At 42.9% G+C, this 27,225-nt stretch overlaps 1 protein-coding gene across 8 annotated transcripts in view; it reads right to left on the bottom strand.

Annotated features, from left to right (window-relative positions):
- Positions 1–26,542, bottom strand: part of Lef1 (lymphoid enhancer binding factor 1) — a 109,844-nt gene extending 83,302 nt beyond the window's left edge. For 2 of the 8 annotated variants that reach the window (XM_070022423.1, XM_070022424.1), the window contains exons 1-3: positions 24,923–24,931; positions 23,509–23,575; positions 22,109–22,242 (exon numbers count right to left, since the gene is read on the bottom strand). In XM_070022423.1, the coding sequence (XP_069878524.1) occupies positions 22,109–22,242; positions 23,509–23,575; positions 24,923–24,931 (210 nt within the window). Of the gene's footprint in view, positions 1–22,108; positions 22,243–23,508; positions 23,576–24,922; positions 24,951–26,182 lie in introns of those variants that run through there. The other 6 variants (XM_070022426.1, XM_070022425.1, XM_070022420.1 and 3 more) reach the window with 5 other exon arrangements.
- Positions 26,543–27,225: the final 683 nt, after the last annotated feature.

Consider the following 27,225-nt stretch of genomic DNA (forward strand, 5'->3'; position numbering starts at 1 on the left):
ACACAGATAAGAAAACTGAGGACTAGTTGGATAAATAACTAGTCGGATAAATACAAGATCCCTCAGGCATTAAAATGGGAGAGCTGTGATTTCAGTATATGCCATCCAACTCGTGAACTCTTTATTTTTATTTTTGTTTCAGTACATGGCTTCAACTCAGTGTCTGGGCACTGTCCCTCAGCCTTTTTTTGCTCAAGGCTAGCACTCTACCACTTGAGTCACACCTCCACTTCCAGCTTTTTGGTAGTAGAATAACTTGAAGATAAGAGTCTCTTAGATTTGTCTACATGGGCTGGCTTTGAACTAGGATTCTCAGATCTTAGTCTCTTGAATAGCTAAGGATAATAGGTGTGAGCCACTGGCTCTAGCCTTTAACTTTGAGCTTTAAACATTGCAGTCTATGTATAAAGTTAAAAATAGGCCTACATACAGCTAAGTTCACAGACACATGGGTCAGCATGTATGACAATAGTTAGAATACACATGTGATGTGCACACACACATACACACACACAAACGGGCTTAGGGACAGAGATTTGGTTGGAACTAGGTATTAGGTGTTGTTTCTTGAAGACTCTTTTTCTGATTAATTTTAGGGACGGGGAGGGTGTTGCTGGAGACAGTGGAAGCCGTCCCTCCTCCCCTTTACATAAGAGGGAAAGAATTTGGGACTTAGGAGTCCACCAAGGACAGAAGAGCTAGCCCTACACAGGACTATGTGCAGCGAGCAGCACCTTGCCTTACACTTCCTTCCTCATGTGTCAACATGAAGACTTTACAAAAACATCCTGTAAGGAGCCTGGAAGGATAACAAGAAGGGATTAAGGATAGGAAATAGGGAGAAAGACTGGAGTGGAAACACTAGCTGAACTCAGCCTGAAGGAGACTCAGAGGACAAAGACCTAAAAATACAGGCAGAGACCCTCTGGCAGCTTAAGTGGAAGAGACTAGAAAGCCTTCACTCCATTTCTTCTCCCAGGGCCTGCAGCATGTATAGCTAGCTAAGCTTCAATATTTATAGTACATTCATTAATCGTTCCACTAAAAAAATAATAAATGCTTCAGATGTGTGGAAATGGCCCTGCCATCTTTCTACTCATTAACTCTACACTGGGAAATAAAAAGTTACACCTCACAGTGTGTGGTTGTTTTCCATTTGAGTTTACTGAATTTTCAAAACAGTGACTCATCAGCACTATGCAAATGAAAGTTGTGATGGTTTCACTCCAATGATCAACTATAGTTTATATATAGAACCCTGTTCTTTAAATAGCAAGCTGTCTGGTTCCAGGATGCCAAGTGGCTGTCCTCCCATCATCCCATCAAACCTGGGAACCCAAATCCTGAACAGCTGCAAAGTGTGACCACATCTGGCAAGTGACAGAGCAAGGCCCAGACTGGTTTTAGAGACAGAGGGGCCTGGGCTCCTACCTGGCCTGCTGGCAAAGCCTCACTCTGCTAGTGAAGAAAATAAAGAATCAAAGGAAAGGAACAGAAGGAAACCTGTTCTGCTATTTTGTGGCAAAGTCTCAGGGATGCTCACGGCAGGTGCATCTCAGAAACATTTACAAGGAACAGTTACCAGGCCATAAGAATATATCTAAAAAATGTAAGCCTTAAAAAAAAAAAAAACTAAAACTTGGGCCCATAAAAAATTTATACTGGTTCATATATCAAAACACTGGCTTCAGATAGTTAAATCTCCCCCAAAATATCCGCCATTACCCACAAGAAACACAGATTTCTTACCTCAAAAAGAATGCACAGGGCTTTCCAACTCGCCTTAGACAATTTGGCTTGAAGAAAGAACACAAACTAGAGAGATTGGCCTTACTTTTCATGTAAATCTCAGCTTCCCATAAATCATATAAACATACACACAACACACACATACCCATTCCTCTCCATTTATATTCAAAATAGCAAGGGATTATCAAAACCTCTAATTTGCTGTTGGAAGTCTATGGCAAGTTTTTAAACCTGGCATGAAATGCAATCTAATTCGTAGGTGGTTAGATTTCAGAAGGAAGGGAGAAAGCAACTTTCTTGAAGCCAACACTGCAGGCAACTCTGAAGCAGCCTGGATCCACTCTGAAAAAAAGAACTGGCAACCCTAAAAACTTTCTGATAAGATAAAAATTCATTGATGTTGACTCACACGAGGCCCACTTCAACTCTGCACTTGTCCTCTGAGTTTCCTTGACATCTCGGCTCCTTTCCTCTATCGGCTTTAACATAACTTTCTCTTCTCTTTTATCTTTCGATAACTGCACCCAGGGACCGCAGGGGATTGATTTTTTTTTTTGTTGTTTTGACTTATTGTTTGAAGATCTGTAACTCAAAGCAGCTCCCACGCCTCTGATGTCTAAGCTGGAGCAGCATAAAAGGTAAACCCAGGGTCTTATAATCAGCCATCTAGGTTTTCATCTTATTTTGTGCCTCCTTGGTTCCCCCCCCCCAACCCAACACACACACACACACACACACACACACACACACACACACACACAAACACACACGCCTAGCTAGCAAAGTGCAAGGTGACTCCTATGTCTTTGTGAGGTGTGAAGAGCAAGTTAAAATAAAAATAAATGCCTTGACAGCTTTGCGTGCCAGGGCTGTGCGATTAAATACACTTCTTAAAGCAAAAAGTTCTTTCCTCGCTAGAAGAAGAAGAAAAAAAGGCACTGCTTTTATTCACAATGAAAGGAAACTTCCATGCATTTCTGAAGGTTGCTTTAGAAAAATAACCCTGGCAAACAAGGGATTGGGAACCAACTAACGAAAATTATTTCCCCTAAAAGGGCTTACAACAAGATGAAAAAGCAGAATGTTATTTGTGAGACAGATTCAACATCACAAGAAAACCAAAGTTACTATTGAATCAGAAGATATTTAAAAGCAGACAGGTCCACCTATAAATAGAGAAACTTAGTTGGTTTTTCAGAGTCCTGTATTAGAAGGATAGACTCCAAATCACATTATATTAATCACCCAATTTTTCCTCTCTTCCAGTGTAATCCTCAAGAATTATTTTTGTCTTTAATTGGGCCAATATCAAAGTCACACCCTCCCATACATCTATAAGCATATCAATAACCACGGGAGGGTTATTTTTTTTTTTTGAGGTCTAGTCCCTGAAGTTGTTCAGCTTGCTGAAATATGGTTACATATGCAAACATTATCTCCCAATTGTAACCTCATTTTCTGCTCTGCTGGACAGCGTGACCAGTATTTGTCATCGAGCCTCCTCCCGCCCGCCACATCATTCATATGTCTATAATTGTCATTGAGATGGGGCATGTCAGCAGGACTCCAGTGTTCTCTGCTCCCTGTCTCCACACAGCCACTCAGGTAACAAACCCGTAATCTCGTCCTGTTTTCATGATGGTTGAATTACACATAATTGTTTCTGCACAGTGATTGATTTCTGCCTGAATAGAGACCTCTGCCTTTTTTCAATGCGAGCGAGTGGCAGCCAAGTCTCTCCATCTAGGAGGAGGCAGCAGCCTTTGAAGAGATCAAAGCCAAGGCCGCAAGCAGTTGTGCGCCCTGGGAATATGGAAAGCCTTTATGCTCTCAGCCCCATTTCAGCATCATGTTGGATCGCAGCTGCATTACATTCTGCCGGCATTCTTAATGCTTTTAGTATTGACTCTGACATCACCGATAGCTGTTTTAAAGTAACAAAAGCCGAAAGATGACTTATTTTCACAACTCTGTAATTGGAACATGCAAAGATTGGGGGGGGGTGGAAGCAAGAAAGAAGGGGAGGGAAATACATTTGCTTTTAATTTAAAGCAGCAACAAAAGAAAGCCCGGGGGGTGGGGGGGGGAGAGAAAAAATTATATAAGTTTCCACAAATGAAAAACATGTTTTTCATATGGAAAAAAACCAGCAGGGGCATTTTATAACTTGGACCACACAAAACGAACTGATGGCTAAATGAAAAAACAAAACAAAACAAAAAAACCCAATGGGGTAAAGTGATTACAAGCAAGCAAGAAATCCTTCAGGAATACTTTGGGTTGAAGATAAGGCAGGTACCTGATGCTAAGGTGTGCAGGCCAGCTGCTCAGGGCCCGCCCCTCCCCCTCACCTGTTTCCCTTGGCAACCAACTGAGCCCAGCTGAAATTTGCAATTTTAATAAATCGCAGGGTTGTTTTTTTTTTAAATGTGGGTGATTGCAAATGCACGATTCCTTCAAGAAGAGCAAAGAAGTCAAAGGAGCTTTTCAATTCTCCCTCCAGAAGCCGAGACACCATAATGCCAAGGTCACACCTGGACAGCTGAATCTAAAGCTGAGGCTACCGAACAAGGCAGGGAGACTCTTAAGGCCATAATAACCAAGAATACATCAGCATGAATATCCTATTCTGCCTTAGAACAGAAAATAGGAGTGGAACTATTTCTGTTAAAAAAAAAAAAAAAGAATAAGGTATTCTGGAACTCTCATTTAGTAGATTATGTAAATAATCCATTATTACATTTTTTCGTTCTTTTGTTATCTCTTAAGTAGTACAAAGAGGTTACAATTCAACGTATCAGTTGATGAATGCAATGCATCTTGATCAATGTCACCTCTTTCATCATTCCCCCTCATCTCTCCTAACCCCACCCATCCCCTCAATTTTCCTAGTTCCATTTTCACATGTGTACATTGAACATTATGACTGCATTTTCTGACTACTACATCTTAAATCAGCATAGCAAACAAGCAGGTCAACCACAAATGATCCCATATTATCTCTAGTGTTATATGTAATGTTTTTGATATCTTCTGCTATTCCATTTCTAATACTTAAATTGAGGCTTCTGAAAATAGCTACTGCAAAATGGAAATCCCAACTGTAATAAAATGGCAAGACTTTAGGATGAAGAGTGGGAAAGGAAAAAAAAAATCTCAACAGAATTTACAGAATTAGAAGAATCTCATTTAACAAAGTCCCCTTTGAATACTGTTTGTGGAGATAGTAGGCAATGAACCATTCGTGTTTTGCTTCCTAAGTCTGCAAAGTTCTAAAACTCAGTGACATTGAAGAAATGGCCGAAATAACTGCCTCCTTTCATTCTGTACAAAACCTCTTAGTTCTGAAACGCCAAGTAACTGGTGAACAAAAGCTGCCTTTGTTTGATGAGATCTGGAACCAACAGACCTGGCTACCAGGTACCAAACAGTAAATTTTCTTTGAAAAAATTTGCTTGTGTTCAACTGGAAAACCCTTTGAACTGCCTGCACATCTCCATCAATTTACTGGGTTACAATTTCAATGTTGGTTTTGATGGAGCACTTGTATTTTGTTTGCTGTGTTTTGAAGGAGAGGTACAAGCACTATACACTCAGAACTGCCAAAGCAAAACCCACCAACATAAATATGAATCCAAATATTCCAAGTCTAGATCTTTTTCTGTTGGAAAAAGGCCATTGCTTCTGCATTTTACCATCTCCGCAAAATGCCAGAAACAAATCTCAGTGTTATTAAAATATTTTTTTCTCTAGCTTGCATTCCTAATAAGCTTATCATATTTTCCATATCCCAGGGCCCCAATCTCATTGCACATTTTCGGACAAATGGCATTTCTTTCATGATTCTATCATTAACCTTCTCCAGCAAAGTTAACAAGCAACATAGTCACTGGAAGCATCCAGGCTTCTCAATCAAACCTGAAGAAGAGACGATATATACAGCCAGCTGATGGGAAGCTGCCCCGTGCTCATAAACAAGCCTCATAAACAACCTTTCCTAAACTCTCTCCGGTGAGCCCAACTTCAAGGCTCTCCTTAGAGTAGCTGGAATTGAGAATGTCAGACACCTCAATAGCATGTGAGAGAAGACTACACCATTTGTTCAGCCACCAACCCGAGAGAGTGAAGCAGAGACAAACTCAAAGCAAACAGCATCTAAGTAGCTACAGTGGCTTTGGGCTCCACATGCTCTCCGAACTGCCCCTCTGCAAAAACTATCATTGCTGTTACTTAACAACACTGTGACAACCCATAGGAGACTTGTTATGTAGCATAAGCTATAGGGCTGGCTTATTTATTTTTTCCCTTCAGGAAGGAATATAATCTCTTGAAGGACCTGGAGGGTTTGTGTGTTGCTTACTACAAAGAAAGTAAGCATTTCAGAGGGGAGGAGTTGGAGGAAAGGCAGGCTGGGTTTGGAACAGGAGCCATAGATACAGCCCAAGGGTGGGGGGGGGGCCTTCAGGTAAAACATTTTAACTGCTTCAGTCAAATCAACACTTAACTCTTCAACCCTTCCAAGAAGCCGATTCCATGCTTTCCTTGGCTAACCATTCCAACATTTATTAATCCTCCCCCTTCTGAAGCAATTCTTCTAACCGAAATTCTTAACAACAATTTAAGCCCACTTCCTTTGGTTATTTCTCCGGTGAGGAACAAAGCTGGTCACACAGCGCTGTGAAAGAGACTGTCCCTTATACGGAGAGAGGATTTTCAACACCCTCCCTCCTGTCTGCTCCCAGGGCACACAGCCAGCTTCTTGGCAGGTAGGTCCCCCTGGGGACTGGGATCTGCCATCAAGACCCACAGATAATGTCAAAAACTGGAGAGTGCCCAATTTTCAACATGCTTGTCAAAGATGGAGAGCAGCCTTAGCACAGGGCCTTCCTCTCAAGCTGCCTAATCACCTGCACACACAGTACATTTTTGTTTTGCTCCTGGAAAATAGCAAGCACCCTACAGCAGTCATCTAATTCAGGGAGGAAGAAAGGCAGAATTCCCATGCAGCTGCTGAAGGGCAGGGCCACTAGAATGGTGAGCGCAGATACCACAAGGTCAGCCAGAAGCCCAACCTTGAGTGGTGGAACTCAGTGGGCTACACTGAGCTCAGGGTGAAACTCAGCCTCATCCCCCAGCCCAGTGAGGGAGAATCCCAGGTGATTCTAAGCAATCTGCAAGTAACCACTACAGCAGCCCAGCCAACCACCAAACCACGGCCCCAACCTGCCCCCAAAGAGGAAGTTTCATCAATGCTATATAATCTGGTCTCAATTTTAAAAATAAAATAAAAAACCACCAGATAGACTGTCATAAGTACTGAATGGAAACACATAGGAATATGGAGCCTGGTGCTGGTAGCTCTTGCCTGTAATCCTAGTTACTAAAGAAGCTGAGATCTAGGATTGCAGTCCGAAGCTAGCCCAGGCAGAAAAGTCCCCCTAAGACTCTTATCTCCAATTAACCACTCAAAACCCAGAAGAGACAGTGTTGCTCAAAGTGATGAGTGCTAGCTTTCAGTATAAAGAGCTCAGGGCCCTAAATTCAAGCACCGTGACCAGTACCACCAACAACAAAAAGAAATATGGTTTTCTAACTATCAATTCATAGTAAAAGGTTAGAATGTACAACCCAAAGATTCAAGAACAAAATCCCACAATTTTATTATTTTTGTCTGAAAAAAAAACCCACTAAATTTTACAAAAACATGCAAATATAGAGACTGTCCCTGGAGCATCATTTGCTCTTTGTGTCAGGAAGTTTACATTCATTCAGAATGCAAGGACCAGCAGACATCAAGAAAATGGCAAAGCCAAGAAGAAAAAGAAAAAGAAATAAGAAAGAGAAGATGACAATGACGAAGGAAAAAAAAAAAAAAGCTGGGTACTGGTGGCTCACACCTATAATCCTTGCTACTCAAGGAGGGTGAGACCTGAGGATCACGGTTCAAAGCCAGCCCAGTAAGGGAAGTCCATGAGACTCTTATCTCCAATTAACAGCCAGAAAACTGAAGTGGTGCTTTAGCTCAAAGTGGTAGAGCACTAGCCTTGAGCATAAAAGCTCAGGGACAGTGTCCAGGCCCTGAGTTCAAACCCTATGAGTGGGGGGGGGGGGGGAGATAGTCAGGCACCACTGAATCACACCTGTAATTCTAGCTATTCAGGAGGCTGAGAGAAGGATCACATTTCGAGACTAAGGTGGGCAGAAATATTTTAGAGCCCAACTAAATAAAAATAAAAAAATAAACAAGGCTGAAGATGTGGCTAAAGTGATGGAGTGCCAACCTAGCAAGCAGAAGATTCTGAGCTCAACCCTCCAGTACTACTACAACAATAAAAACAAAAGAAAAGAAAAAAGAAAAGCAGTGAGGTACTAGAGGCTCACACCTATAATCCTAGCTACTCAGGAGGCTGAGAGACCTGAGGATAAAGGTTCAAAGCCAGCCCGAGCAGGAAAGTCCATGAGACTCTTATCCCCAATTAACCACAGAAAACCTTCTGTGGTTTTGAGCTATAGCTCAAAATGGTACAAGCTTTCAGCAGAAAACTGTGGTATAAGCCTTCAGCAAAAAGCACAGGGGCAGCATGCAGGCCCTGAGTTCAAGCCCCATGACTGACTTTAAAATAAATAAATCAAAAAGAAGCATACATTAAAGCTACAGTAATGGGATGACCAAAACAATTAGAAATCATCAATGTTATATGAAGCAGCAATTTTCAGTTTCCATCAATGATTAGCAATAGCTGAAGGTGTAATGTGTGAGCTGAATTATTAGCTAATTATGCAGTACAGGTAAATAATTCATAAATACTTCTACAATGGCCACATGTTTTAACTAATAAGGTTCTGCAGTCAAGAAAATTCTCACCCCGGGGTTAGGCAAGTATCAACTGACTCTGGCTTTTCATTCTTCCCTAAGAAATTCAATTAACCACCTTCCTCACCATGCTCATGTCCTTGTCTGCATCAGAGCAAAGACCACTCTTTCAGAAAGCAAGATGTCTCCATGGAAAGCCAGAATAGAAAAGCAATACAAAGTTCTGATTCAAAACACAACATTAATGAACCCTGGCTATACTGCTCTAAGTGAAGACAGATAGTCACAAAGCGCACCCTATGTGGGTAGAGAATTCGGCTTTTCATGCAGGGTCATCTAATGACAGAGAATGTGGCTGGCGGTTGCCTTAGGCTTACATTGGACACTGAGTGAATAGGAGATTAAGGAACAGTCACTAAAGGGGTGGGGTTACCTTCTGAATGATGAAAATGTTCTAAAACCGATTGTGTTGATCACACAACTCTGAATATACTAAAAAAAAACTACTGTCATGTGAATTATATCTCTCTAAAAATAATATATATGTATTATATATATATATATGTATTTATATATACAGCCAAGCACCTGTAATCCTAGGTACTTATGAGGCTGACATCTGAGAATAGTGAATTGAAGTCAAGCCAGACAGAAAAAGACCATGAGTCTCTTATCTCTAAGTAACCACCAAAAAGCTGGAAGTAGAGCTGTGGATCAAGTAGTAGAGCACCAACCTTGAGTGAAGAAGTTAAAAAGGGCAGTGCCCAAGAACTGAATTCAAGTCCTAGTACTGACAAAGCTAGGTAACCACTGAAATAATAGCGCTAAGTGAATAAAGTCAGCCTCCCCCCTTGGCATCCCCCACCCTGCCCCAAATCAAATAAACAAGAAAAAAAATAAAAATAAAGAGAACACTCTCTTAGGTATATTCTCCATGAGTAAAACTATTGGGCCGCTCAGTCCAGATCTTGGAGCAGCAGCCTTGGGACTCTTAAGAGAACTCAGGAGGAACAATGCACCCTAGGAGGAGGAATTCCAGGCCTGAGATACCACAAGGGAAAGGAGACTTGCAGAAGGCAATTCAAAGCCAGTGGATGGAAGTCAGAGGCCTAGACCATGCTTGGTGAGGCAAGTGTCACCTGGGAGGGGGGGGGAAGGAGGGATCAGGGGGAGGTACCCAACCCAGAACAGGACTTTCCTGAGCCAAACTACAGCAGTACTCCGGCCTGTCTTCCTCCCTCCCCTCCTTCCTCCTGCCAGCAGACCTTGCTTCAGCTCTCAGAGGAAACTTCATTTGCCAAAGCAGTGAGGTGAGATCTGATGCTTTCCATCCTCATCAAACAATTTGAGAGAGAAGTTGGATGTGTTTTCTCCTCAAAGCCATGTCAAAAAGTCTGGCGACAAGAAACTCAGGGCCTTGGGCTGGGAATGTGGCTTAGTGGTAGAGTGCTTGCCTAGCATGCATGAAACCCTGGGTTCAATTCCTCAGTGCCACATCAACAGAAAAAGCCGGAAGTGGTGCTGTGGTTCAAGTGGTAGAGCGCTAGTTTTAAGCATATAGTGGCTCAGGGACAGAGCCCAGGTCCTGAGTTTAAGCCCCAGGATGACAGGGAGGGAGGGAGGGAGGGAGGGAGGGAGGGAGGGAGGGAGGAAGGAAGGAAGGAAGGAAGGAAGGAAGGAAGGAAGGAAGGAAGGAAGGAAGGAAGGAAGGAAACTCAGAGCCTTTTACAAGAGGAAGCATCTGCCCTGGACTGTTGCTCCCTTAGTCAATACAGGGACCATTTGTTATGATTATCCTACCCAGGAGAGTGAGTCAAGGACATAGGGCTAGTCACTATCTTATCTAATTCTAAGTCAGCACCTTTCCCCACTAGGAGATTAACAACAGGTAATTTAAATAATTTTAAAAGCCTTTAAAATGTTTTCCTTGGGCAGCCACATATTTTCAAATTTCACATATCACAGATATTACTGAATTCATTTAGGAACGACTAAAATAATAGCAAGAAAAAAAAATCACCAGGTGTGTCTGAACAATGAATTGCTTATCAGCTAATGTCACACTCTTCCACCTTATGAGGAGACCTGACACTTACATTCTCTAACTGAAATACAGCTAAATAGGAGGGGAAAACCTCATTGTAAAAACCTTAGCCCCCTAATAACTGCAATTAGATATATAAGAATCACCCACAGAGTCAAGTTAATATAATCTTTCATTACCTTTGGTTTTAGCTTTTACATTAGTCAGTAAACACTAAGATGTGGAATCAAATACTTCTGGGCCTGTATTCCATCTCTTTGTTGACAGTTCATTCCTAGCAGTATAATAATTCCCTTCAGTGGATCTAAGCTGAATATTTGCTCTCTCTATCAAAAATGTTTTCAAAGTGTCAGAAATGGAAACAAAAGGATTAAAATAATTTTCCCACTGTATACCTAGTAAGCAGCTGGATTTGGGAGGAGACACTGAAGATGCTACTGTGTGTTTTCAGGCATACACAAGGGAAATAAGTGGAAATCTATCTACCTTCATGACAGTCCCTCTACCCAATTCCAGGTGGAGTCAAGTTTGACAACTTCAACTGAAGTTAAAGAGTGCACAGAGTTGGGCACCAGTGGCTCACACCTATAATCCGAGCTACTCAGGAGACTGAGATCTGAGGATCATGGTTCAAAGCCAGTCCCAGTAGAAAGATCTATGAGACTCTTACCTCCAATTAAATTACCAAAAAAGCCAGAAGTGGAGCTCTAATTCAAGTGGTAAGAGTGCTAGCCTTGAGCAAAAGAACTTCAGGGACAGGCTTGAGTTCAAGCCCCAGGACCAGCACTAGAAGGAAAAAAAATGTTTAAATACATACCAGTGTCCTTCAGGTAAAGGTTTCTAGGGATTGTGCTAAGAAATAATGACATATATGAAGAAAGGTCTAACTCCAGCCTCCAACTACACCAGTCATCAGTAAATTCCAGACATGTTTATGAAGTTGTCATTTTCAAAAGGCTTTCTAAATATTTGAGTTAATTTCTCAAAATAGTCTAGGTTACTGAATAGGTGTATCTTTTCAATTAAAAAATGTATTTATCGAGCAACGTTTCTGGCTCAGCCCAGAGTTAGCCACACAACCATTTTTAAGTAAACTAAACATTCTCTCTCCTGTACCAGTGGGCAACACTGAGCTGAAATCAGGTAAAGAAGCACACAGCACATAAGATACAGAGTGGTAGAAATAGAATGTGTCGCTCTGAGGTGACCTGGCTAATCTCTGTCTACTCTGGCCTTCCTGCGTTTGCTATGACTGATGAAGCCCCCATTTGTCGGCTATGGGTGTCTGCACATGTCTCTTCCTTACTATTCTGTGAGTGTCCAAAAGATAGTGACTCTGCACTGACTAGCCAAATATGTAACTACAGTAGACATTTATGGGACAAATCCTGAAATATACATTTTTTGGTGTCTGTCTTCATTTTGCAGAAGCCAGCTTGACCTTAAACTATCAGGCTAATTCAAGACCACTAAAGGTATCTTCAGATGAATAAATATGATGGTTATTGTACTCTTTTACAAGCACAAAAACAGACAACTTTATTAACACTTTCTCTCCAAAAGTAAAATGTAAACCATAAGCCAGATGGAAAGTATTTTCTTAAATTAAGTAGCTAATTCTTTACATGGTAACTAACAGATCTCAATGGTACAGTAATAAAGCAATAGAAAAACATAATTTTGGTGTGAAATAGTTTTGAATTATCATTATTTTAGGAGGACTTGATAGAGGTGTGGTGACACATGCCTGTAATTGTAGCATTCAGAGGGCTAAGGCAAGATCGAGAGTTTGAAGATAGCCAGGTCTATGTAGCTAGACCTTATCTCAGCCAATCAACCAACCAACCATAACACAGAAACTAGTATTTGATTAAAATTCTTAATAGTCTTTTATGTGTAAACAGATCTCAAAACTCAAGAAAGACACAAAACGGCAATTGATATAGACAAAAATAGATCATATAAAAGAAACTGGATCTCACTGTCGAATTAATTAAAGCAAATGTTAGGGGCTGGGAAGGTGGCTCAGTGATAGAGTGCTTGCCTTGCATGCCTGAGGCCCTGGGTTCGATTCCTCAGCACCACATAAGCAAAAAGAAAAAAGCTGGAAGTGGCACTGTGGCTCAAGTGGTAGAGTGCTAGCCTTGAGCTGAAGAGCTGAGGGACAGTGCCCAGGCCCAGAGTTCAGGCCCCATGACCGGACCCCCCCCCCCAAAAAAAAAGCAAATTTTAGTCTGAAACCAGTTTCATACCTGTAATCCTAGCTACTCAAGAGGTTGAGATCTGAGGAACAAGGTTCAAAGCCAGCCAGGTCAGCAAAGTTTGTGAAACTATAATCTCCAATTTAACAACCAAAATACCCATGACGTGGAGCTGTAGCTCAGGTAGTAGAGTACTGGCTTTAAGCAAAAAAGTTCAAAGACAGCACCCAAGCCCTGACCTCAAGCCCCAGGCCTGGCACAAAATAAGTTTAAAAAATTTTAAATCACAACATTCATAATAAGATACAATCAGTACATTTAAATACTCATATATAACTGCATGGTATTCAATCATTATATCCAAAGACGGGACATTTATTCACAAGAAAAAAACAAGCATACAACATATTTTCAAGGAAAACAAAAATGATTACAATAGAATGACCTTATGAACTCATTCATAAAAATAAAAAAAAAAACGTAGATCCAGAAAGGCCAGGTGAATCATGTATATCAGAATGCTATCTGAATGACAGAAACACAAATACTTTGGTGGTGGTGGTTATTTCAAGGCCTTTCCCCTACCATTTTAGAAAAGACATATTACTTTAAACAATCCCTACCCTGCAGAGATTGTGCCTGAGCAATGTCCCTGAAAAAAAGAAAAGACTGTTCCTAATAAATAACTCCTTAACCAAGTGTGTTGTGTTTTTTTCACTTCAAAGAAAACTTACTGTTGCAACTTGAGAGAAATGATCATAATTCCAGTTAATCCCAACCTAATTTCTTTTACTTACCCTACCATCGTGATACCACACACAAAAAATCCCTGTTAACTGCCTCTAAAAGCAAAGCTCTTCCCACACTGTAATTGCTTATTGTGCAAAAAACACTGCTTGGCAGATTTTTGCCAGTAAATGCTTGAATTCTGCTGGAATAAGGAGACAGCATCCTTTGCCAAGAAGATCTGAAGAAGCACACAACTTTTCACGACATAGCTTTTCAATTAATCTGTTTAGCCCTTTAAAAACTTGGGGACACTGGGACTCTAGAAATGAGCAACACAGATTCCTACACAATCAGACATTAATCAAAAATACATTAGGTGCATTCAAGGAACAAAGTACTTCCTGGGAATTTTGGTGAATGTATTGAGCAATTTCATATTTATACTTTGAACGAGCTAGAAGACAATTTTCTACAGGCTGGCTATTTAGAATATTTAATAAGACAGCCACTTTTAGTCCTCAAAATTTTCTGACTAAGGATTACTCACAGGATTACTTTTGAGGAAAAGTATTAGTTTATAAATAGGGTCTTATCTCTTGAATCAGACACCTGCCTCTGAATTTAAGTTTTATCACTTACTGAAGTTTAGGACTACAGACATCCAAATAAACTCTCTGTTCTCAGGTTCTTCACTGGGAATATGAAAATATTAGTATCACTAACTTCACAGTGTCATAGTGAGAATTTAATAGGAAAAATGAATGTAAAAGCTGGGCATTGGTAGCTCATGCCTGTAATCCTAGCTATTCAGGAGGCTAAGATCATGGTTCGAAGTCAACCCAGGCAGGAAAATCCATGAGACTCTTATCTCCAATTAATCACCAGAAAACCAGAAGTAGCTCTATGGCTTGAAGTGGTAAAAGAGCTCTAGCTTTGAGCAAAAAGCTCATGCATAGTACCAGGCCAGAAGTTCAAGCCCCAAGACTTCCATCCATTGATGTCTGTAGGATAAAGTATGGACCAAACAGATGACCATAATACAGAATGGTTTGGTTCTACATCTTGGCCAGTTTTCTGACTTTTTCATCATACAGGCAAAATCTTAGAATAATGCCTAACCCAAGCACAACAGTCTCTGTCCTCAAACCTACTCCTCTTTTTAAATTCACTATGTCATGCAACACTGCCCCTTGTCATTAGACAAGAGCATATCATCTTTATTCAATCTCCCCCAACTCTGCATCTAATATTCACCTCTGAACACCATGTTCTCAGCTAGCATCCTGACAGTCACTACTATCAAAAATAGTGATAAGTAAGTTCTTGGGGATTAGAGACATGGCTCAGGTGGTAGGCACCTGCCAATAAGAGTAAAGCTTCATGTAACAAACACCAAGTTCGGAAGTGGCGCTGTAGCTCAAGTGGTAGAGCGCTCGCCTTGAGCTGAAGAGCTGAGGGACAGCGCCCAAGCCCAGAGTTCAAGCCCCATGACCGACAAAAAACAAAAAAACAACAACAAAAAAAAAAAACCACCAAGTCCTAGTCTCAGATAAAAAAAAAAAGAAAAAGAAAAAGAAAAAGAAATTCTCAATGCCATATACTATATCTCATTTTATCCTCACAAAATGTTAAGAACCATTTCCACGCTGCTGCTGACAGATGAACTGATTTTACTTAACATGAGTAGTAGAAATACCTTGCAGTAGAAATCAAAATCTGGGCATCAGTCTGGCACTAATGGCTCATGTCTGCAATCCTACTCAGGAGTTTGAGATCTGAGGATCGTGGTTCAAAGCCACTTTAGGAGAAAAGTCCATGAGACTCTGATCTCCAGTTAACCAGCAAAAAGCTGGAAGTAGGGCTGTGCTCAAGCAGTGGAGTGTCAGCCTTGATCCAAAAGGCTAAGGGATAGAGCCCAGGCCCTGAGTTCAGGCTCCAGTACAGTACACACACTCACACACACATACACACAAAATACAGAGCAGAGGTTAAGTCATTGTCGTTACTGCCATCATCTCATTTAAAGAAACATCCACCCTATCCATTTCCCCTGTTCCCTAGGTTGGTAAAAAAGCAGCAATTTCAGAGCAAGGACATACCCTTCATTCTCTTTTGGGGCCAATTTTCCTGAGCTGGGTGTGCTCTTTTTTCTGCTGCAAGAGACAATCCCTCTCCCGGAGTTGAGGAGGTCAGTGGCTTAGAATGTGTTACTATGCAGGGAAGTCAAAGGAAGTCCAAATTTGTGACACAATTCAAACCATTCTGCAGTGTAGCCTTATACAGCTAGTACCACATTCTCCTTGGATCCAACTTCTTTACTACTGCTACACTGATCTTTGATTAAAAAGAGCATGAATATTATGAGCCTCAAACTGCCAATCAACCAAAATGGAGTGTGTAAGTAAACAAGCCCATATTTTTGAATATTGACTTTCGGGCTAGAGGTATAGTTTAAATGGACAGTATTTGTCCCGCATGTTTAAAGATCCTGACTTTGATTCCTAGATGCAAAATGAATATTCATTTTTAAATACATGATTTTAAGGCTAAATTTCAGTATTTACCCCCAAAACTCTGACAATTTATTCCACGGAAACAATTTAGACAAAGACTGAGTTAGAAAGTATTTTGTCACAGTACCACCGAGGCAAGGAAAATAGGACTCGTTAAGCCATGTATTGGAAGTGCTGGTGGGTGAGACTTTTAATAGAAGAGGCTTTCCATTATAGACTGGTGGGAAAAAGCTAGTTACAAACGTGTTCTCACTGTCATGAATGTACCGCAAGTGTTTACATACAATTACACATGTGCATAGAAAGAAGAATCCAAAGCTGTATAAGCAGACATTTTGATGAAAACATTTATTTTCATTAAAAAGTGGCTAAGTAGAAGCCTAGCTCAAGTGAGCAGCTAAGATTAAAGGTATAGCCACTGGTGCTGGGCCATGATCTCTTTAGTAGCTTCCAACAGACTGGCTCAGCTTGACATAGTCACTTAAGCAATGTCTTTGAAAAGACAAATGTTAAATGACCATCTTTCAAAAACAATCTTGTTTCCTGGGACCTTGGCATCAATGATGTGCTCAGAGCTTTGCTTTAACCTGGAAATGAAACATTCAAGCTCTTCTCCTGGCCAAAGGTATCACTGGTATGCATTTTCTTTAAATCCCCAGTTCTTCTCCAAAACCAAAGGGGAAAGTTTTATAAAATTTCAATTCTAGGGGCTGGGAAGGTAGCTCAGTGGTAGAGTGCTTGCCTTACATGCATGAGGTCCTGGGTTCCATTTCTCAGCATCACATAAGCAGAAAATGCCAGAGTGGAGCTGTGGCCCAAGTGGTAGAGCACTAGCCTTGAGCTGAAGAGCTGAGGGACAGCGCCCAAGCCCAGAGTTCAGGCCCCCATGACAGGCAAAAAGAAAAATAAAATAATTTCAATTGTGCCTACAACGTATCAATGAGGAACAATAAAAGGAGTCAAGAGAACAATGGAATGATCCAACTACTCAGAAAACTTTCACACACAAAAACCCAATAGGGTTCTAGCAGTTTTTTTCTTTTTTAAAGCTACAAAATATTCTCATTCGCTGGATTTCAACTTGTGAGGCTACAAGTTCAAGTCCTGCTGGATGCATGTGTAAGGCCCTACCTCTACTGTAATCAATCAGAAGTATTTGACCACAGCCATGACTAGATGAGTTCAAGGGGGCTGAAGGGAGCAAAGATAAGGCCTATACAAGAAACGGAGGGAGGATTACTTCCAAAGCAATTATTATTCTATTCTTTGCAGGTGGCTCAATGGTCTTGTTTAAGTGAAGTTATCTTTGGGATTGTTCTCATGTCTTTATATGTGAATAAGAAACTGCTGGGTCATTTCAAAAACCATGTCTGAATAAGAAGCAGTCATGAAAATACAGTATTAGTTCCTGGGATTACATAGAAATGTAGCTCTATGAGACACCTGAATAAGCAAAGTCTTGCTCATGAAATATCTAAGATCCCTGAATGAAAGCTGAATGGCAATAGTTCTACTATGATCCTCTTCCAACTCTTGTAGCTGTGCAGTTAAGGAAGCAGACAAACAAGAGTTGGAAGTTCTGAGAAATCTTCCCACTTTTAGTCTCCCGACACCTACTTAACAAATGTGCCAGGGAAATGTATCTTATACATGAGGTAAAGGGGAAAACTCTATGCACACTTAGCACCAGAAAGCAAACAGCTGAAAAGAGGAAATTAAAAATAATTTACCAGTAAGTCAAATTGGGTAGCTCCTGAAATTAAGTAAAAAAGAGCTTCTACTTTTATTTAACATTTTGCTTGAAACTGGACACTGGTGGCTTATGCCTGAAATCCTAGCTGCTTAGGAGGCTGAGATCTGAAGATCGTGGTTTAAAGCCAGCTGGCACAGGAAAATTCCATGAGACTTAGCTCCAACTAACTTCCAAAAAGCCAGAGTGGAGCTGTGGAGCACTAACCTGAATAAGCATGCTAAGAAAGAGCACCAAGGCTCCGAGTCCTAGTCCAAGTACCAACACCAAGGAGAAAAAAAAATCCTACTTGAAATATAAGACACAGGGTTGAAAATGTAGATCAGTGGTAGAGCGCGTGAAAAACTACCAAGTACCGGAGTTTAGGTACCTAAACAAATTTTTAAAAAGAAGATACAACAAGACACAGTCTATCCCTGGTATATTATTTGTGATTAGTTCCATAGAAATACTGATTCAGTACTGTAAGCCAAGTTCTTTAATTCCCAATGTCAATAATGACACAATTGAATTTTAGCTGCTTATAAGCAAATCTACATGGGGAGTGGAGGTACAATGAAGTTAGACTATGCATACTCAGTTAATCTCAACAAAAGGTTGGTTCCCTTAAGATAAGAATCAAACAACAGAACTGAGTTCTTCTAATTAAACAATTAAACATGAATGCCTGCAGCATTATCATAGCAATGCCTACTTTAAAAATAAAAACATTAAGGACAGCTGGAGAACAGAAACATCTTCCTTCCTCACCTCAAAATTTTACTCTGTAAAGATCACAGAGCAGCAGAAACAAGGGAAGTTCACAGTACTGTACCAACTGGCTAGGTGCTGCTCTAAGCAGCTTCCTGCATTGTCATCTGCTGCTTCTCTGCCCCCAGGCATGTGAGGAGAAACCTAAGGTGTTAAACATCTGGGACAAATGGGAGTTTGACAGGGAAGATAAATAGCCACAGGGCAATCAACCATGGGAACTTTCACTGTTAAAGCCAGTCAAGCTCACCATTCACCTAGGAAGTCAGGACCTAGGACCCAGCTTGGGATGGAAAGAACTTTCTTTTTTTCCTTTTAATACTCTGACTGGCCTTCAGGGATTTTCAAAAGTAAGATTTAGAGAAAAGGAAGGTTTGAAAGTAGCTATGAATAAATTCTCCAGGATCCTAACTCTGAAATACTTAACAGGCCTCTGAATCTTACTATCTGCAGGGGAAGACCACCTCAAGCCTCAAGGTTTAACTATGCTTAAGAACTCACAGTGGAAAGTGGTGCTGTGGCTCAAGCGGTAGAACACTAGCCTTGAGCTGAAGAGCTCAGGGACAAGGCATAGGCCCAGAGTTCAAGGCCCCACTAGGGAGAAAAAAAAAACTCACACTGACATCCAGTGTGCTGTCAGAGACTTCTGAGCCTCAGTTTATTTTTATTTAAATCAATTAATGTTCTGCTTATTTCAAGGGCTGGGAGAGACCCATTCCTAAGATTTTTCTCGCTTAGAAGAACATCACAAGGCTAATGTTTCTAGTTCTAGAAGGTTCTAGAAGGAGGGAATTTGTCCATTAACATTTTCCCGCAGAAGGAAAGAAGCTAGAGGTGGTTCTCCTGTGCAAGAATATGTGTGCATGTGAAAAAGCGTGGAGAACTGCTAGACTAAGATTGTGTAAGTGTGTGTGTGTGGGGGGGTAGTTCTCAAAAGTGTGTGTCAACAAAAGACTTTGCAGAGAAGGTCCCTCCCCCTCCCCCAGATGTTTCTCTCTACAACCCTTTTGGGCAGCAGATGCAGTAAACAGGCAATTGTTTCTAATGCAAATTCAAGTCACCAGGATACTCTCACCCTACACCCAAACACAAATGGTCCATGGGCTCCGAACACCCTCAGCTAAGTCTATCAACACACACGCTGGGTTAGGCTAAGCACAGAATTAGAGAGCCAGGAGGCAGAAGTGTGGTTAGGCGTGAAGAAGGCAGGCTGTCTTCCGGTTAAAGTGTTTTTGATCTCAGACACATTAAAAACAGCTGTGAGGAATTAAAAAATAAAGATTGTAACTCACTTCGGCTGGACCTTTAAAAAAAATTGACATAGCCTTGTGGTTAGAGCTGAAAAGCTTCTGGAATTGTGCAAACTGCAGGAGATCTCAAAGAAAACCGTGCATAGGATAAATAAACACATTCTAAATGTAATAGAGTAAATAAAGCAAAGCATCAGATAACAAGGCCAGGTAACCATTTCCTGATCATGCCTTTCCTCCAAGCTGCAACTACTGACATTTATCCTGCCCACAAATCTTTCCTAAGCCATGAATGACTGCTTCACTGACCTCAAAATTTTAATATAGACACTAACAAATACCTCCACTGTAGCAGAATTTCAAAATGATGAGCTTTGGGAACATGAAACAGGTTAGCTTGAAGAAGGGAACTTACTGATTAATGTTAATAGGGGTTATTGATAAATGACAAAACTTTGTATTACTTTTTAAAAAATTGAAAGTAGCTCATCTAAGCAATGAATCCTCAACTAAACATGAGCTGTGTACACAAGCTTAAATGTATTACACTGTTTTCTATTATTAACCAAGGCTATAATTTCATTTGGAAAGTACTTGTCCTAAAAGTCTTTTCAACAGACATCTTCTACTATTTCTTATGAGAAAAACATACTCTCTCCCTCATAAACAATGACAAAACACCTGCCCACTTCTATAAAAGGAATAGCTGACATATTTGCATATAATTCAGCAAAGTCTTCTACAAGTGTTGAAACTCATATACCTTAATTTGAAGCAGTTGCTAAATAAACTGTATTTGTGTTTATTAATTCATTTGCTTTTAGGCAGACGATTTATATGTACCACAAAACCATCAACCATCATTAAGTATTTGAGAAAAATATTTTCAAAATCTGAGATAGTTTTTCCCTATGACAACCATACAAAATGTCCAAGATTCAACCCCAATACCTCCATTTTAACTGCTACATGGACATTTTAAAAACCATATTCCCTACTAGCGAGGTCAAATATCCTTCTGAATTTTGTGGGAAAGTAATTACCATGTTTTCTGAATCGGTGCCCACACAAAGTAGTATTTCACAAAGCCCTCATTTCAACAAGGGCAACAATCAAGAAAACAAAAACATTTCTGTTGATAAACTAATGACTTTGGTTAAGAACCTTCTTGCTTCTAGATTCTGTTCAATGAGGCATTACTGACCCTACCTCTCCAGCTGTTTGTGACTGATTCTTTTTTTCCCCAGGTGTAAGGATCACAGGTCCCATTTCAACAACAGATTCAGTACCCTGGAGTCAGTGTAACTGAGACCATAAGATTCAGGCAGGCAGGCAAGCAGGCAGGCAGACACAGACAGACAGAGACACAGACACACACACAGACACACACACACACACTCTTATGTATATGTTCTTCATTGGAACACTGGAGGTTGGGTGGACTGGAGAAAAATGTAAAACCATCCATGGGTCAGTAACAATCCATCACTACTGCTTGTGGGAGATGCTGTTCTGGGAGCATTCCACTAACACATTCATGTTCACATCCTGCACAAGTTACCAAACAAATGTTTTCTCACTACATAAATGGTGTTGCTATTTCCCAAGAGAAACAACATCCAATAACAAATGTGAAATTCTTCACAATAGCATTCATCTGCAGAATGCCGTTTTCATGCCACTGCATTTTTAGAACTTTAGAACTTAACTGAGCCACAAAATTTTAAATACATACAGAGCTTCAAGTGAGACTTTCTCACAGCAACTGACAGTGAAGTAAAAGTAGCTCATCTACCCGCCCCCATAAAAGATCTTAATTGAAAGTAAGAGCTAATACAAGAAGATACTTCTAAAAACCGAAGCAACCATGTAAATATTTAGCAGTTCTGACTCCAGACAGTTATTAGGGAGATGAAAGCTATATATGGTCCTTAGTTCACTGAAAGAAAAAAATCCATTTTTCCCGTCGTACTTATACAAAGCACAGTACATACACATATACACATACATACACACACTCATGGATTTGTTGGTTTAGCATCATTTGATTTCATAACTTTTGATCCATTATTTAGTAATCTTAGCCAATAAGCCAAAAGCTAAAATCCCAAAAGCCAGACATCAAAGTCAGCACTATGTAAAGATGGGCATTCCTAGTAACAACTCTTACTTAGTGATGACTACTCATAGTCATGTATAATGAAAGCACTTACAATGTGTTTGGGGAGAGAGAAAAAAAAGCATTCTGCCGAAACACAAATTAATTTGCACTTGAGAAGCTAATTTGCAACATCAGCATGTTACTCACTGTCCTGGGGATGGGGGGAGAGAGAGATCCGTTTGACATGTACGGGTCGTTATTCATGTTCGGCATCATTATGTAGCCAGAATAGCTGGAGTAGGAGGGTCCCTTGTTGTAGAGGCCTCCATCTGGATGTTTTCCTGAGAAAAATCCAAAGAACAATCAAGAATGCAAACTGACTTCCTTTGATATCACTGCATTTTCCCTCCGTAAACTTACTGTTTTAGAATAAGTCAGATTTTTACATGAAAGATTTGTTTATAAAATACTTGTGACTGGACTCTTATCCTCTAACTTCAGATTGACTGTATTTATTCTCTTAAATGGCTCAGAGCACTCCAGATGTTAAAACACACACACACACACACACACACACACACACACACACGCACACACACACACCATGTGGTTCAATTTTCTCCAGCTACTGACTTATGTTTTTACAAAAAAAAAAAAAAGTGTTATCCACCTAACTTAATTTACTCTAATACTAACAGACTGGACTAAGAAATACAGGAACATAAGAAAACACACACAAACCTGAACTGTAACACAAATATATCAGGTCATCTATCCATACACACGCATGTATTTATTTATACACCGGAAGTTATGTTTTCCATTTTAGGCAAACTCAAAAATTCTATCTTTGGTTTTAGAGGTCTAGAAATGTTCTCGATTTTACTGAGTTATATCCATTATACCCGAAGTTGTAAAGGAATAATAGTAGAAGACTGAATTTTATGTGCTACAGTTACATCATTCTACCAAAGAAATTTGTGTTTGAATTATATCAGTAATTTGTGTAAGTACTTTATTACTGGGAAGAAAGCCTAATGGTTAGCATACATGTATGTATAAACACTCCATTCAGGCTAATTGTTAAATCATTAAAAGAGAACAGAAATGCAAACTGGTTAACAAGTGAGCCCTACTGATTCTTTTCAAATCACAAGTTCTTAAAGAAAAAAAAAACATAAATGTATATATAAAACTTGAAGCTTTCAGTGCAACCTTTAATTCTCAGTTTTACAATTTTACAAGCTAAATTTTGTATCACTGGGCCTCATTCAGTCTGTTAAGCCTGCTTTCCCACTGGAATAAAAAAAAATAAAAACTAGAAACAGCAATTTTGTGAAAGAAAATCCATTCAACACTATTCTTGTTGGAAAAAATATTCATTAGAAACACTCGTCAACTGAAATTCTAGGACTCCCCTCTCTCATTCAAAGACAGCTTTTAAGTGATATAATGCATATATTTAGAGGTGAGCAATATTTGCGGGGGGGGGGGATTTTCTTTCCATTTTGTTATCAAATCTGGTCCTGGTCTCTTGAATTCCAACGTACTCGAAACACACATGTCCAATGCTAAAGTTAGAGGAGAAATAAACTGTCATATCTTACCATCATCAGGGTGTTCTCTGGCCTTGTCATGGTAGGACTCCTGAGAGGTTTGTGCTTGTCTGGCCACCTAGCAACAGGAATCCCCACCCCCAAAAGAAAGAAAATCATCTTAGAATTTGTGACAATATCAGTCAGAGTATCCACAGCTAACTTAAAGAAAGAGGTTTGGGGTTTAACGCAGTGTATCCATTTCATTCACCCATGGACAGGCTACATCTTTTTCTTCTCTACAGGTACTTCTGAGGGATTATTAGCTGCTCAGAACCACCAAGGAAGAATGCTGACAAAAATAACACAAATGTAGTCCATCTGGGAAGGTCTCATGTGTTGTCCTGACCACCCCTCAAAAGCTACCAAGGCTTGAGTGCCTCACATGATGAGAATTGAAGTTAATGGGCTGGGTAAGTTTTGCTCCTAGTGTTCATTTAAGTAAAGCTGATTTTAAAAAAAAACCAGTTGAAGCAAGGTGCCAGTGGCACATTATCTGTAATCCTGAGGAGGCTGAGATGTGCGGATCAAAGTTCAAAGCCAGCGGGGACAGGAAAGTCCATGAGACTCCCATTTCCAATAAACTATCCCTCTCCCTGCCACCCCCCCTCCCAAATAAGTAGGAAGTGGAGTTGTGGCTCAAGAGGCTAGTCCTGGGCGAAGGAAACTCAGGGCCAGTGCTCAGGCGGAGGGGAGAGGGGGTGTGGAACCAGACAGCTGAAATGTTTTGCAACTGAAAACAACAGTTTAAATAGAAACAAGTCAACCACTCAGATTGGGGGGGGGAGTAAAGGAAATTGCCCTTGGAGGACGCACTCCCCAGCTGGGGGCCCACTCTGGCGATTTACAACCCTACCCTAGCTAGCTGGCGGGAGAGAGACGAGGTAGAGCTCTCTGGTGGTGAAAGGGAAATGGGGGTGGGGGGATGGAGACTCAGGTTATAGAGTAACATCTAAAAAGTAGCCCAGTTAACCTCGCAGTTGGTAACCACGACCCGCCCTGACTCAACCACGTGCAAATCAGCGGTATTACCCGGGTAAGTTGGGGGTGCATTGAATATGACAAGATTCCCAAGTTCTCACACCTGGGGCTACGGGTTGCTCACGCGGTGCCTCCTCCCCAGAATTGAAACGTGCAAGAAACAGGCAGTCGGTGGCAAATGTAATGATAAACTATAAAAGGATACGCTAAATAAGTAGAGTGAAAGACACTGCTCCCGAACAGGGCAGTTTGGCACAAAGCCCTAGTGGGGAGTCTTTGGTTTGGGGATCTTTTCTTTTTTGGGGGGCAGGGGGGAGTCTGGTTCCGGCTGGGTTCACCCTAGGGCCTCCCTCCTCTCTCCCCTGAACTGAATCCAGCGGCTGATAAACATCCAAGGATTCACCTGGGTCCCCAGGCCCCTGGCCCTGCACAAGGCTCTACTCACCCCTGCCATCGGAACCCAGGAGGCAACTGAGGTGTTCTTCAACGTGTCGTTTAAAACGCCCCGTGTCCCCGCCCCCAAGCCCACGCGCTTTCTTTTTGAGGGCACAGGATGCCATTTAAGGGGAAAAGGACAGACCCGAGTTCCTCTAGCGGGGAAAGTGCCGGGTGGAATCACTTGTCTAGCGGATTGCCTAGGACGTGTCCCCCCACCCCCCCCCCACCTCCGTTTCTGAACTCGAGAAGCCTAGGGGTCATATCAGGGTCCCATCTCTTCCCCTAGCCTCCTCCCCTCGGAAGCTCCGGAGAAGCCTGAAAACAGCCGCCGGCAGCCGCGCAGCCCCGGGCTCTCCCGCACCGGCACCCACGTGTCTCTATTTACTCTACTCGGGTTACCAGCGCCGCGGCCCGCAGCCGGCTCGGAGAACTCCCGGCGCCCAGCTTCCGCTGCTTCTGCACAGATCGTGGGCCTGATTAGGGCCAACAACCCCCCTCACACCCCCCTCCCCACTTCCATGCCCGCCTTCCGTCTTGAAGTGACCCGATTGCGGGCAATAGAGGCGCGCACGGCACGGTGCGCGCACGGGCCGCTTCAGGTTCCGCGCCCACGGCTCGCCCCGCCTAGGGCTGGGGCCGTGGGGTGCCCCGCGGGGTTCGCCCCCACAGGCCAGGGTGCAGGCCTCGTTCTCGGGTGGTGGCGATCGCCCCGCCCGTCTCCCCCCACCCACCCCTCCAATCTCTACACCCGGCCCACGCCCGCCTCTCCCTTCCTCCAGCCTGGGGCTCATCGAAAGCGTGTCTGTGGTGGTTTGAACGCACTTGTGCAGAGACATCCACCGAGAGATAGCGGGTGCACTGTTTCCCGCGGGGCGGATCGAGTTCTCCGGGCAGGTTAGACATCCTCGCTTTAAAGCGTCGCACCCCACAAGCCTCACCAGAAAAGTTCCCAGGCGAAACGTTCTGGGTTAAAGGGGGAGGGGGGACGTTTCCTGCCCTCAACCAGCCGTTTAGCCACCGAAGCCCCACGCTGATCACTTGGAAGAAGTTTCTCCGCTCACGGCACACAAGCTCACCCCACCCTCCGGAATGTTGGCCCTGGGCCCGAGGCCACCCAGCACCCCCCCCCCCCGCAAACACACCCAAAGCAACCAGGGACTCGCTCTAGAGTGGTCCCTCGGCCGGTCCCCGCCGCTCCGGGCCGCCTCTCCACCCTTGCCCCGGGCACCCGCCACGCCTCCGGGGCTCCGGGCCGCAGCGGGCTCACCTCGTGTCCGTTGCTGGCCGGGATGATTTCGGATTCATTCACCAAGGAAGACTTAATGTCGGCCAAGTCGCCTTCCTCTTCGGGGTGACTGATCTCGGCGAAGATCTTCTCTTTCTGGGGATCGCCTTCGTCCTTGAAGGGGATCATCTCGTCCGTCGCGCAGAGTTCCGGGTCCCCCCCGCCGCCGCCGCCGCCTCCCCCGGAGAGTTGGGGCATCCCGGCGGCTCTAGAATCTCCGCTCCTCGGTGGGAGCACCCAAGGCGGCCGCAGGAGAGACAGGGGGGTCAGCGCCAGAGGGGGAGGGCGGAGGAGAGTCGCAGGGGTGCGCGGGGGAGGGCGGCGGGCGGAAGCGAGGCGGGGGAGCGCGGGGCCGCCGGCCGGCAGCCGAGTCCCCGCGGCCGCCCGCGCTTTCCCGCTGCGCCCACGCCCACGCGGGCGCCCGCCCCAGAGGCCGAAGGACGCCGGATTTCGAGGGCCGCCGCAGCTGGGCTTCGGCGCGGTTCCGCGCGCTCCGGGCTAGCCGGCCTCGGTTCGGCTGGCCACCCCACGCCCCCCCGAGTCGTTGGGGTGGGGGTGGGGGCGTCCGATCGCGTCGGGAAGGGGTCACGACTCCTCGGAGTCGGGCGGAGGAGGCGGCCGGCGGCGCGTCACGGCGCAAAGCTCCCCAGCGTAGATTCCTCGGATGCCGACTGCGGCGTTTGGTTTTCCAGAAAGGAAAAGAAGCGCAGCGGAGCCAAAAAGGCTCCCGTTTGCCCGAACGGAGGTGCCAGGAGAAGGAGGCGACGAGGCAAAGTCCACTTCCTGAAGGGTAACACAAAATAAAAAGCGCTGCAGCCGTCCGATCTAGAGCCTCTTCTTCTTTCCTTCCCTTCCGCTTCGCTTTTCCTCCTGGAGGAGCAGCATTTAATCAGGAGGAGGAGGAGGAGGAGGAGGAGGAGGAGGAGGAGGAGGAGGAGGAGGAGGAGGTGGTGAGGGCGGAGGAGGAGGGGAAAGGAAAGAGAAGTTTGCCAAGAATAAAGTTTGTGCAGACGAGCCTGGGAATC

The sequence above is a fragment of the Dipodomys merriami genome, unplaced genomic scaffold (assembly GCF_024711535.1).
Source record: "Dipodomys merriami isolate MVZ:Mamm:240054 unplaced genomic scaffold, mDipMer1.0.p SCAF_15, whole genome shotgun sequence".
Classification (NCBI taxonomy): domain Eukaryota; kingdom Metazoa; phylum Chordata; class Mammalia; order Rodentia; family Heteromyidae; genus Dipodomys; species Dipodomys merriami.